General features: G+C 33.1%; 1 protein-coding gene across 3 annotated transcripts in view; it reads right to left on the bottom strand.

The window, feature by feature from the left end:
* Positions 1-14,714, bottom strand: part of NBEA (neurobeachin) — a 397,191-nt gene that overhangs the window by 54,363 nt on the left and 328,114 nt on the right. For all 3 annotated transcript variants that reach the window (XM_081327264.1, XM_081327262.1, XM_081327263.1), the window contains 2 exons: positions 8,568-8,708; positions 3,329-3,448 (listed from right to left, as the gene is read on the bottom strand). In XM_081327264.1, coding sequence (XP_081183390.1) covers positions 3,329-3,448; positions 8,568-8,708 — 261 coding nt within the window. The remainder of the gene's footprint in view (positions 1-3,328; positions 3,449-8,567; positions 8,709-14,714) is intronic.

The raw sequence follows: 14,714 nt of genomic DNA, 5'->3' as shown, positions 1-14,714 counted from the left end.
TAAAAGGTTAAAAATATTATAATATTCATTTTATTTTATTTTATTCATTTATTCACATTTTATTCATCGAATGTATATGGCCAACTTTATATGATCAATTTTAAATGTGTTCTCTAGTTTGTTTAATTTAATATGTCTAAAACATGCTATTTTATGTCCAGAAATTAAACCCAATGCAGATATTTTCACTTAATATATTTCCATTAAATTTTCAGGCCTCTATTATCGGTAATCTTTTCTCTGCCATACTCAAGGTGATCCCCTGGTAACCATTATTTTAATAATCATCTTGGCTGATGGGAGGGGGGTATCATTCAGTTATAAGAATGTCCATTACCCTTATTAATTTACAATATGTCATCTTAGCTACATCTTGTTCTAGCAACCTTTTCTGATTTGTAGCCTTATCCAAGAGCAATATAATATGTTTGAGAGGCATTCAAAAATTAGTTTTTGAACATTCTATTTTTGCACTTTAGAGTGGCGTCTTTCCAAAGTAACATTATGCTAGCTTCTTTATTACTCTATAAAGCATCTTTATAAGTATTTTTTAACTATACTTCTTGATGCAGGGTAGTCTAACATACTAATTTATCAACTAGGGCAGTATGTGTCTTTTGTTCCTAAGTAATTTTCTGCTTTTGAAAATGAAAATACCCAAATTCATATGTAATGTTTTCTTATGAAAATGGTAGGTGTAAACCTTAGTCTTGAAATTTAAGGGAATCAAGTCAGTACACTACAACTGAAGTCTGCAACAAATGTTAATATGCTGTTTTGCAAAAGGAAAAATAAGTAATTCAGTTTACATCAGGATATTAACCTATCCTGATTTAAGGAAAAACATGATTTCATACACAATATTCAAAACTGTTTAAGGCATTGCTGTAACTGCCAACAACAAAGGAATACATAAGCCAAAAGAAAATTCATATTTACCTATGAATTGTTTGTCTGCCTACATGCAAATTTAAAATCATAATTTAAATTTATAAAACATTTCACGTAATATAATAGTGAAATACTTGACCAGATGACCGATGAATCTATTTAGTCAACTGCTTGGGTTTTTATTGATGAAAACCAATCACAAGATTCCCAAATCTGGAATTCAAATAGAGTACTGTCCTTCAACATAAACTTTGATAACTATTTAAATAGTGGATTGTCGCATGTTATATAAGACACATGATAGCCTTTCTGGAAATCTATAATAATGGAAACCTCCATTAAAATAATAATAATAGTGGAAACATCCTTATCTTTTCTCATTGCATGAGAGGAGAGAATGGGATATATGAAACTAAGGTACACATCTGCTTGTTCTTAAAATATCAAGTCAAGGTTGGATTGGATAATATATATGTCATTTCCTTTTCAAATACAGAAACATATAATTTAAATAAAGTGGTTGTGAGTATTGCCCAAATGGAAGATTGTACCTCCAACCAGTATAAAACTACCCAATTAGGTCTATAATTATGTTTTATTGAGTGAATACTTCGTGAAGGCACCTGATCAATACTGAGGGGGGGGGAGGAATCAGACATACCTTAGGATTAACATTCATGATACTTTTATATATTCAACATATATGTTCAACAATTAACTTGATGTTAATTGTAAGGTTATGGCAGTTAACAGAAGTCAGTAAATAGTATGTGTGTGTGTATGTATGTGTGTGTGTGTATATATATGTGTGTGTGTGTGTGTGTGTGTGTGTGTGTATGGAGAAAGGGAGAGAGCAAAACTAATAATATTAATTTAATAAGACTTTATGTATTCTGAACTTATGTTTGCAAAATGTATTAAAGATTTATACATAGATCAGAGAAGCACGCTTACAGTATTTGTAATAAACCATTACAAAATAATCTATTGCATGCTGCTTTTGCCTGGGTAAACAGCTTTCATAAACTAGATGGATGCTTCATGTTAGTATTTACTTTATATATTTAGAGTGAATCTTAGTGGCAAAAACAGATACTTCTGATAAGAAAATCTTGCATTTTGTCTTTCTAAAAGGACTGCAGCATTAAATCAAAGTTTCTTGCCAACCATCACTTTTCACAAGATGTGAACACAAAAGGATTTGAGCCTCCAGAAATATGCATAGATTCTCCTCTCCACAGGCATAGTTCTTTCTACCAAACTGGGGTATTATATTATTGTATTTTAAAGTTTAATGATAAAATATAACACTAAAATATATTGTTTATTCTTCATTTGAAAAAAATGTGTATTAATGCACATATTGCTATTGATGATTGCAGGTCAAAAAACCATATCTTCCATGTTGTGCTAATTATATTTTGGGGGACATAGATTTCCAATGGAATCCAAACAATAAAAGAACCTAGTAACAGTTGTATGAGTTTACCTTCCTTTTGTTCAACCAATTATTCTTACCTTCTAAGTCACAGCAGAAATTCAATACATAAATAATGTAATTCCTACTTGCATTAGTATGGATAGACTTCTAACTTATAGGAGCCTTTAGAAACAATTCTAGCAATCTATATTTTAAAAAAGACTAAAAGGGATTTACAATAAATGTAAACAATTTCAATATATCTTCTGATTTCAAGCAAGCAATTGAATGAATAAAGATATTTATTTATCATTTTAAAAATGCTGTTTATGTAAGTATATATTTTTATGGGATTTCTAGACTGCCAACTAATTGAAACTCAGGAGAGGACCTTATTTTTTAATATAAAGCAAGGGTTTCATAGTACAATAAAAAACTTATAAAATCCATTTATGCAAGAATGAGTGCATGGTAATACTTCAAAAAGCATCCTTGTTCTCTAGTCGTTACCATGTATTATGTAGATATAAGTTTACTCTAATGTGTATTGTTGCATAATATCCTGAGGCACAATGAGGTAAAAGCTAAGGCTTACACAAAGCATACATTTTAATGTATCTTGTCATTAATGCTTTATTAATTGCCCCAGGCAATGGAAAATTCATGCTAGAAAAGCTATAACGATATAACACTTTAAGGTCACATCCAATCTTGCTGTATTTATGGAATGGGCCAAATATTAACAGCAGGAAAGAACAATTTATTGGGTTTTTCTCCAGTCTGTGATTATTTTATTTAAACTGGGATAGAATTATTTATTTATATGATCAGAAACAAGAGATCTTTTAATGGCTCAGATATTGGGAAAGCTTGTATTCATCATAGTATGTAAAACAGGCATTTAAAAATGATATCATTGCACTTTCTTTTCTGTGTATGTGAAATACAACCCTCCCCCCCCTCCATTTTGCAATTGTAGCATATAATCATGCTGACAGCCATCCAATTACTTCTTACTTTGACATCTGAAGTGTCTCGCTGGCTATTCCTCCATGATCTTGCCACTGAAGAAAAAGTTCGATCTGGATGATCAAATTTACCATCATTTGCATTGAGGAAGAACGTTGTAAAAGGCTCCTACCATTAAAAAATGAGACAGAGAAAGTACTGTAAGAAGCCAAATGGTGAAAGCAGCAATAGGATTAAAATTTACAATTAATTAGGAAACAATTAATAAGCACTTAGTATCAAATCATTGCATGTTTCATTTTTTTAATGTGACTAATAAAGCACAACAATATCTGAATCAGAGAATGGAAAGATTCCTATAAGTCTTGTGCATTACACAGACATAAGTATTCTAAATAATCCAAGAATATTTTTTATATTTTTATATGATTTTTGGGTAATTGGTTGATTGTCCTCACTGACGGGAAGTTTCTCCTTAATTCCAGGTTGCTTCTCACTCTGATCAGTTTCCAACCATTGTTTCTTGGATGCTCTGGTGAACAATGTGACCCCTTCCTCCTTGTGGCAGCGCCTCAGATACTGGAACACTGCTATCATGTCTCCCCTATTTCTTCTTTTCTTTAGACTAGCCAAACCCAAGTCCTGCAGCCATTCTTCATATGTTTTAGTCTCCAGGCCTTTGATCATCTTAGTTGCTCTTCTCTGAATTTTTTCCAAACTCTCAACAACTTTTTTGTGATATGATACCAAAACTGGCTGAAGTATTCCAGGTGTGGTCTTAATAGGGTTTTATAAAGCGGTACTAATATTTCGCATGATCTTGATTCTATGCCTCTGTTTATACAAGCCAGAATTGTATTAGCTTTTTTGGTTGCTGCTGCATATTGCGGGCTCATAGTCAAGTGATCGTCCACTAGGACTCCAAGGTCCCTCTCACAGTTACTGTTTTTAAGCCAGGTCTCACACAATCTGTACTTGTACCTTTGATTTTTTCTGCCTAAATGTAAAACTTTGCTTTTCTCCATACTGAAACTCATTTTGTTAGATACGGCCCATTGTTCAAGTTTGTCTAGATCTTTTTGGATCCTGAGTTTGTCTTCTGGGGTGTTGGCTACTCCTGTCAGTTTGGTATCATCTGCAAATTTGATGAGTTCCCCTTCATTTCCCTCATCTAAGTGATTTATGAAGATATTGAAGAGTACTGGGCCTAAGAAAGAACCTTGTAGTACCCTACTGCTTTCTCTCCATGTAGATGTAGTGCCATTGAGGATTACTTGTTGAGTACAGTTTGTCAGCCAGTTACAGATCCATCTGGTGGTGATGTTGTCTATTCTATCTATTATGTACAGTATGTTCGAATATTTCAAGTTTTAAACAATGAAATAAAGCAACAAATATTAATAATTTCTAAAAAGTGATTTCAGTGAAAGCGATTTAAAATGAGTTTTTCACCCACTGAAATAGATATGAAAGTCCTTAATTGGGAAGAATTCTGCAACAATTATATATGTTATTAAATGCAGTTTCAAATGTAAGTTCAGTACTTTGGTTTCAGATTTTTAATAAGAAAGAAAAAATCTTAATAGTTATTTCAGAATGCTTCTGGTGAAACAAAAGAATCTCATTTTTTATATCAGGCTCCTGTTACCCACTTTCAGCAATGAAATATGCAGTTACCCACTATTACTGTGATTTCTCAGTTTTTCAGTGAAAAGCACAATGAAGCTGTTGTGTGAGCTTTAAAAAGCTGAAAGTATTGAAATAAGAAAACAAAATATCACGTTTACTATATAATCCTCAACCTACAATTTAAAAGAAAATCCTGGCATACCATTTGTAAATAAACCCACCCATTTAATATCATTGATCCCCCATTTGACATATCCCTCATCTTTCTTATCTACTGAGTGCAGACCCTAGGCATGAAAATATTGTTCACCACTATTATAAAGGGTGCAGATATCTCAATACTATTCTGAATTGCAGCAATGCTCTAGTGGAGTATACTGGATTTGTTTGCAAATCCATCTAGCCAAGCGACTTTAATGGAATTCACACTTAAATTTAAGTACAAAATGTTTCCATAATTTGTGCCATAGTTCAGAGTATTAGGTATACTTGCTGACTTGAGTTATTTATAAAAACAGTAAGGGATATAAATACATAAATAAAAATTAAAACACTATAGAACAATATCCTTAGTATAATACCTTATAAGAAGGATGCTCCAGAGATTCATCTCCAGGGCCAAACGGAGGAATTTTTGAAGCATTCAGAGCAGGGGTTCTCAACCTGTGGTCCACAGACTCCTAGGGGTCTGTGATGTTGTTACAGGGGATCCGTGAAGGCTTGAAGAAATTTTATGATTTAAATCTAGATTTAAGTCTTGGGGGTCTGTGGCCATGGTCCATGGCCACAAAAGGTATTAAAAGAGATCCGTATTGAACAAAAGGTTGAGAACCACTGATTTAAAGGATAAAATTGCTTGGATTTGTTCACAGTTGGATACTGTGTATGGTGCAAGTTCTATGGAGATGCCCAGGGAATGGACCTACTCAGTTATCTGCGAATGATTTGATTCTGTTGGACCTGAGGATGAGGACAGGGTCCTGTGGAATGCAAATGCCACTACCTGCAAATTAGATCCATGCTCCTCCTTACTGGTTAAAACCACCTGGGAACCCTACCATGCTGGACAATTTTCTCCCAGTCTCCCACCTGTCTAGAAAAGATGGCTGAGAAGATGGTGGTGTTGCAATTCCATAGGACTTTCGAAGAAAAGGATTATCTGGGCCCTTTTCAGTCAGGTTTCATGCCCCGACAGAAGACTGAAACTGCAGTGGTTGCATGCATGGAAGATGCAGGAGTGAGGGTGGAGGTGGTGCATTTATCCTTGCTATCCTTGGCTTCTCTGTGGCTTTCAATACCATTGACCATGGTATCCTTTGGGCTGCCTTAGGGAGTTGAGGGTGGCTGGAACAATGGAATGGGATATTGCTCAGCAGGTAAATTCCTATTCAGGCCAATTCTTCTCCAGAATATTCCATTCCACTGAAATAGGCTTTGTGCAAGAACCTCTCAAAGGCTCACTAAATATATTTCAAAACACCTCTTCAAGTTGCTGAGCATGTCTGTCCACAGCTGACATTTCCACAAGAGTGACACCAAAGCAAGGCATCTTTGATGATTTTGCACAGTTCTATAAAACTACCTTCTAATTAAAGAATTCTGTGTATAAATCAATGGTAAGCTTTTAGTAAACCATTTGACACTATCAAATATAATTCCTATTCGTAGGAATAAAATATATATTTTTTAAAAACCAAAGTTGGCATTTTAAAAGCATAGCACACCACTGTGTATTTTTATTATGAGTTTTAAATAAGATGGTTTTGAAGCAGAGTTGAAGCAGAGATTGTAAATATGAAGTGCAGATTATTTAAAAAGTAGTAAGGGTAATTACAAGGAATTATGTTAAAATGTAATTACAACTTCCATGACAAAATTATTTAAGAGACAGAGACAAACACAGAAAGTAAGAAGATTCAGTGTGAAGGATTAAACCTCCCATAGTTGAGCTCCATAGGAGGGTGGCTATTATACCAAAGCAATATGTCTATCTTTTGGATTTGTAATCCTTAACAACTATGCTGTGCAGACTCATGTACAATAATCACATAGCTCACACATTTTTAAAAAGTGTCCAATATAAATATGAAATCATAATCACAATAACCACTAATAATCACATAATAATCACTTCAATATTCAGAAAGTATTCTTCCTTATTTAAAAGAAATGTATCATATTTTTAAGTTAAAATATTTTGGAATTTGATGTACAATGAATTTAATAAAATACATAATAATTGTGCATTAAATTCCAAAATATTTTGATCTAAAAACATCTACATTTCCCTTCATGTGAAATATATATTTGTTTTATCAAGAAGGAAATTAGAATCCAAGCTAAAGTAATAAAATTTGAAGAATAGTACACTTCAAATGATGATGGTATTTCAATCCATGTTTTGGTTAAGGATGTGGAAATTAGATTTGCTCATTTACAAAGTGAGCAAAGGTGGACCAAATTTCCCAATAATCCTAATTTTTTTCTGTCTACATTTTTTTAAAGATTTTATTAGTATTTTTTCCTTACATACATATGTTAGTTTTTCAACCAGCACGTAGTCTAAATTTTTATTTTGTTCTGCTTTTTGTATGCATTGTTGTACAGACAAAAAACCCCTCACATATACTGTCAGTTGAGTTTTCAGTATCATATTCATGGATATAATATTCAATTGTATCAGTCCTAAGGTTAGCACGATGATAAGTTTGGAAATTGTTATAATTCACACTGTCACAAGCTCAGCTGTGTGTCCCCTCCCCTCTTTCTGAGTCCCTGTTCTAGAGTTGTTGAATGGTCCAAATCTCTGGCTTTGGTGACAATGGTGCACAAAAAAGGTGTTTTTGCAGTAGAATAGCTAAAGCCTGTAATGCCTCTTGAATGAATACTTCCTAGTCCCCCTTTTCTTGAAAATGGATAAAATGATTTCATTCTAGACTTAGGAGTTTATTGGCAGGTCTTTCCTCTTTAATCTGTGTCTCCAATCCTTGCACTGCAATACTCTTCATGTTCTTTCTAAGAAAAATGACCTAATATATGTTTTTGGCTTTGGACTTTGGGCCTTCAGATTGGACTATGCTCCATTTTATCTTTTTTATCTTATTCCTTGTATTCTGCTCCAGTGACTCTTGCTATTGTGCAGAAATTTTGGAGGTCCCTTGGTCCCCCACTTTTCAGGAATCAACCTGATTCTAAAGAAAGCGCTCCCTAAAAATCTTAGGACAACTATCAAGGTTAACATATTGAAGAATTGTTCAAAACCACATTGCTTTACTCTACTTTACTTTGTTGTCAGCTTCTTCTGTTGTCAGAAGACTTTTGGAAAGCCTCAAATAAAACCTTAACCTACCTGCGACATGTACATGTGTGAACGGCATCAGGACAGTGTTACCCCAAATTCCTTGGGTTGGCCTTGTTATGTCAGAAATCACACTGTTTCATTACATTAAGTCCTATTGTGAGCCTTCTCTTTCTGTAGGCAATTGTAATGAGATAATGGTTGCACTGGAATATTAGGATTCTTCTCTCCTTAAGATTGACTTTGCTTCCCTATAATTTTATTTCTATAATTAAACCACATTTTTTTAAAAAAATACAAAAGACAGCAGACAACTTTATCTATAAAGATACAAAAGATAAAAATGGCAAAAATACTTACAATGCGAACAAGCCAGGCTAATGTACAGGTAGATGTAGAATAATGAGTGTTATAATGATAAGGTGGAGTTTGATCATTTTCCCATGTCTCATAGCGTTCTGCATAAAAGACTGCTCTCTTTGGATTTAAAGCACCAATGGGCTGTAAAGAGAATACATAAGTAAGCTTTATAAACCTGCATTCCATTTTTCTTCTACATTCTTTAATATTCACAATATATGACATTCAACAGCCCCAAACTGATAACTCATTCTGTCTTACTGTAATATGATTGGACTGCCTGAGATGGAATGGGAATTTCATGTGAGAAGCTTGAATTACTAAACACACTATTTCTTCTGTGTGATACATCTACAAATGTCATGATCACCTCAAAGGAAAAAAAAAGCAGGAGAGATATGGTAGCTTCTTTTCAAACTAACATGTTTTATAGCTCACTTCATAGGTAGCTAAATTCATGAAGGATTTAAATTGGAATAAGAGATAGAGATAGGGAGGGAGAAGGGGGGAGAGAGAGAGAAAGAGAAAGAGAGAGAGAATAGAAAGATGGTAATTTTGCAGATACAAGTTACATGTGAGACACACAGGTATCTTTTCAATTCATACTTGTGTTTGCTGAGACTTTGTTCAATTGTGCTGGTAAAGTTTCCTTTTTTGAAAACAGTTAATCTGAAAACTATAACAGAGTATCCTTGGAAGTTAAATTGTTCTGTTAGTCCTTGTTTTGTTATGTTGGAGGTCTTCTAGTTCTATCCCCTGGCCAAGCAAGAGACTTTATATCATTCCAGACAAATAGCTGTCCAATTTCTTCTTAAAAACCTCACAACTTCTGAAAGTAAGCCATTTCATGGATTAATTGTTCTGTCATGAAATTTCTCCTTAATTCTAGGTTGGATTTCTCTTTGATAAGTTTCCATCCATTACTTTTTGTCTTGCCCTCAGGTGCTTTGGAGAATAGGTTGTCCCCCTCTTCTTTGTTACAGCTTTTCAAATATTGGAAGACTATTATGTCACCCCTAGTCCTTCTCTTCGTTAGACTAGTCACTAGACATACCAAATTGCTGCAACTGTGTCATATGTTTCAGCCTCCAAACCCCTAATTATCTTTGTTGCTCTTCTCTGCACTCTTTCCAGCGTGTCAACTTTTTGTATCATTATGACCAGAACTGGACACAATATTCCAAGGCAGTACATAGCAGTACTAATACTTCATGTGATTTTGATACTATTCCTCTGTTGATGATGCATAGGACTGCATTGGCTTTTTTGGCAGCTGCAGAACACTACATGAGCCAGGACTCCTAGATCTTCTCACATTTACAACTATTGAGCCAGATACACAGTTGTTGTGAGGAAAATAGACAGACGAAGGAGTATTAGATAAGTTTACCTTCAGCTGTTTATAAAAGAGTAAAGACAGGCTATAAACAAACAAACATTCTTTAGAAAGCAAAAAATTGAACAGATTCTCCTCCTGTTTTTGGCCTATTTAGTAAACTGAAAAGATTTTTTTAAGTTTTCTTACACTAATTGGTTCCCTTAATGTGCTATGAATAGGGAACACTGATATACTATGAAAGCTTGTATAGGTAAAGGTAGAGGTTTCCCCGCACATGCGTGCTAGTCGTTTCCAACTCTAGGGGCCGGTGCTCATCTCTGTTTCAAAGCCGAACAGCCAGCGATTGTCCGAGGACGTCTCCGTGGTCATGTGGCCGGCATGACTAGACGCCAAAGGCGCATGGAATGCTGTTACCTTCCCACCTTAGTGTTCCCTATTTTTCTACTTGCATTTTTATGTGCTTTCGAACTGCTAGGTTGGCAGAAGCTGGGACGAGTAACAGGCGCTCACTCTGTTACGCGGCACTCGGGATTCGACCCGCCAAACTGCCGACCTTCTGATCGACAAGCTCAGCATCCTAACCCACTGAGCCACCGCGTCCCTACTATGAAAGCTTGTAGTAACACACAAAAGAAAACACAGACAAATCTGTGCTTTTGTCTTATCATATTCCAGGAAGTTCTAATAACCTTATCAAACTCTTTTGCTGCTTTCATAGTTTATCCACAATTTTATCTGAAGAGAAACTTCTGATTTCCTGTGGAAATTGACAATTTGCCACACCTTATTTATTTATTTAATGTATTTATTTTATTTAATTTTAACTATCATAGAATGACAATCTCAACTTTTCTCATATATCATGGAAATAGAGAATGCATATTTTGATGGAATTTCCATATATTAATTCATGCATACATATGCACATTTCAAAAGACTTTAAATTTTCCAGACAATAAATCAAATAACTGTTGAACCAAATCACTTAACATTGTTCTTTAATTTCCACCCATTGAACCCACCCAGACCACTTCTTTTATTCCATTATTACTTTAACCTAGATAATATAGAACCTGCTCCAAAATCAATTTACACCATTCAGTCTGGTCATCCCATCATTATTGCTCCTAAATCATATTAAATTCATAATCAATGGGGTCTCCAGTGCTTTTCCCTTCTGAATGGTGGATTTCATATTATGAGACAAGGAAACCAGATGGGCAGATCAGTGGCTGACCTGATGTTCTCTTCCTTTTCTTAAAACATCATTAAGCCAGCCAAAAGTAATTCACTGAAAGAAATGACTGAGCAATCTACTCCATAGTGCAAATTTTAACTTCAAAAATAATTTCATTTCGATTTCCTGTAAAGGGACATCACATGGAAAAATGACTGGCAGTACCCCATAGCTTGCACTATTTATCTTCTAAGTGAAATATTAGTGAGATTATTCTTGTCTCTACTCACAAGTATTTGAGATTTTAGCTAATTTTAGCTAATACTAAACAGCAGAAAGCTCACCTAAGTTCAGTGCATTTCTTTGCATGGACTAATTATACTAATATTAATAAAAAACCTTCAAAATAAAAAACATTTTAAAGAATCTAAGCTACAAAAAATGTTAAGTATATATTTATTTGTTAACCCAAAATTAAATGTTAAAACAAATATGACAATAATCTTATGGTCATAAAGTCTTTGTTTTCTTCCATAACCTAGCAAATTATTCATTATGTTTATTTTAAATGTATATTTAGAAAGACTCTTCATAAACATATCTATTATAACTTTGAAGTAAACACAGTATACTACAACTTAAGTTATTATAAACCTAATCAAAATAACACTTGGAATGTATTGATTATACATTCCAGATACTTATTGAATTAGTTCTAGGTTTCTAATAAATGCTTGGTAAATATGAACAAACTATATTTGTTTCAGGGTTTTTAAACAAAACAAAACAAAAAACCCTCCAAATGTATTTTACAGGTTCTATCTTGCAGTTAATTTTAGTTTTACGTTAATATACCAGGATTTTGGTTTCCCTAAACATTCTGATTGTTTAATACTTTGCCGTGTCAAGGATATGCTAATAGCTTTCTCATGTGTGCAAAATATTTTAGTAATCCCTTAGGATCAAGCTTATCTGATGCAGATTGCACTGTAAGACCTCACTAAACATTCTAGAATGGAAAGCCTGACCCATTTCTTAATCTGTTCCAGGCATCTTGCAACTACTGGAAGAACAATAAAATAAATGTTTATATATTTTTTATTTTATTCAGGTTTCACAGGCTATCCAACCTTTTTAATTTTTTTTTTTTTGGTTCACAACAAAAGTAGTCCTTCGAATATAAATTATACCTTTAATATTAATTAATAGTTAAATCATTTCTTTACTGCTTTGCCTTCTTGATTATTCAACAAGATACAGCCTAGCCTTGTAATAGGATTTGGTAAATTTCAAGCAGCAAAGGTTGATGCAACATTTCATACAATTGCCAGAATAGCTGTTGAGGTTACAATAATAGAACCTGAAAAAAAACCTAACATTTTATTTGAAATATGTTTGGGATCAGACTTGACAGAAAAGGACTGTTGTATAGTAATCACAGCAGGGATTGGAATTGGGAGTTTTACTTCAGTTGTTAATGGCACATAATCCTTCATTTCTCTTTCATGACCGCTAAAATAGAAATAAGTACTTATTATGAGATGGTTTTGCCTGCTGTTTTTAATTGCTGCTTTTATTGTGATGCATTTTCTTGGCATGACTATTTTTATATATTATTTGAAAACTGTTCTGGGAATTGTTTTGGTGAAAAGCACAACACAATTGTTCCAAAACAAACAAAGACATTCAAATAAATGGTATGTTCAACTACAGTATATTACTATGGTTTATAAAAAAGATAGAGACTTTAGCTGTACACCAAATTACATGGGAATAAATCTCAATGAATTTAATAGAAATTATTTCTCCTTAGGCATGTGCAGAAATACAGTGAAAGGTAGATGCATGAATCAGTGATTTCAATATTTCTGTACTATATCAGATGCCAACAGGATAGATTCTAATATGATTTTAATATTTTTTACATGTTAGCCTACTTTCGTTTTATACCCAAAAGACCAAGAAATTCTGATTTCAGCAATAATGTGCTACAGTTTACGATATCAGAAATTGATACTAGTTCCAATTCAATATAAAAATTAGAAGTTAATCCTGCTGACCCAGGATTTCTAGAACTAACCTCTAGTGGGACATAATATAATGTTTATTTTGATTAGAATCACTGATCAAGCTCATCAAATCCATAAATGTTAGCTAAAATCTATGAGAACTAGTGGCATATGAACATTTCATAATGTCAAATGGTAACACCAAAATACTTGATGCAAGTAAGCTGCTTCGTTTAAATGAAGATTAGTATTTGTACATCATGTCTCTCTTGTCTATGCCTGTTCTTCTGGTAGATCTTATTCTGTTCTGTTTTCTGATCTGAAGGCATCTTTGAGATTGTCTATAGTAATATGCAGTCTGCTCCATAAATTCAGTATGCCTTCTAATATTAGCTGTTGAAGAACATTCATGGAAGGCTGCTATTGCCCTCATGTTGTGTTGTTGAATTCTTTGCAAAATAGCATTGTCTTGAAGAACTCTAAGAGTGCCATTGCTAGATAATTTAGATGCAAAATGGAGTAGTTAACTATTTATTTAATTTTGGAAAAAGTTTTAATTTGAGATTCTATGCAATATAGTGTCAATTTACACGAATGCAAGGTGTTAGCTCACATGGTGTAATAAGATGGAGGGTTTGTTGTCACTGTGAGTTGTGGGGGGGCACATGGTTGTACTTTGACAATAAAGGTTCATTCATTCATTGTTAAATATTATTGTGAAATGATGGTTAACTGTTTTTTTCTGGAAAAAACCCAAATAAATATTATTTATTACTTGACATTTCACTTATTAACATTCTCTTGAAATAAATCTTATCTTGGAGATTTGCTTTATTAACATATATATAAATTTGCAGATTTATAGAAGAATCCAACTATAATCAATCAAATTCAAATTGTACTATAATTGTTCTATATGTTTACAAGCAAGGTATATAAATAATTCTTTTCAGATACATTATTTCATATCATATATATCATATATTATTTGATCCAAGAATATGATAGTCATATACTTTCTTTGATAAATATGTAATTCTCTCATTTAGATTTGTCAAATATTTATTTAATGACTTAAATATTCCTAGGACTAAACTGATTACTGCTTTTTTCAGAACAGATATGGTAGCAGGACAATTCTAATAACTTTAAAGTTAGAAAGTTAATATAATTAACTGAATTAAGTAAAAAATTGAATTTTGTATGGGAAAAAAATTTTATTCAGTTCCCAATTAAACAAAAGGTTCTACATGGAAAAGCTTTAGCATTGCTTTAGTCAGACAGTTACTTTGGTTGTATGAAAAATTTCCTGCTTGAAAAAAAATCACACTTTCATTTATTCATTAATTAATTTAAACACCTCAATATATTATTACTTCCTTTTCTGTAAACTAAAGCATAACATAAGTAACTCATTATGCTTATTATCTGCCTGTAAAGAATTTTGTGATTAATAATAATAATGAATATTTTTCACAGATTGAGATGTTTGATGTGTTTCATATTGGTTAATACTAGAAGAATTTGTCATTAGTAATGGAGCTACAATCTATAGTATTTTGCACGATTGGAAATAATGAGGGAAAGATCTATTTATATTTTAATGAGCAGAGATGATACAG

Source organism: Vipera berus (assembly GCF_964194415.1).
Source record: "Vipera berus genome assembly, chromosome: 4".
NCBI classification, from domain to species: domain Eukaryota; kingdom Metazoa; phylum Chordata; class Lepidosauria; order Squamata; family Viperidae; genus Vipera; species Vipera berus.
Note: the sequence above shows the minus strand (reverse complement) of the source record. Positions and strands in the feature narration are given on the sequence as shown.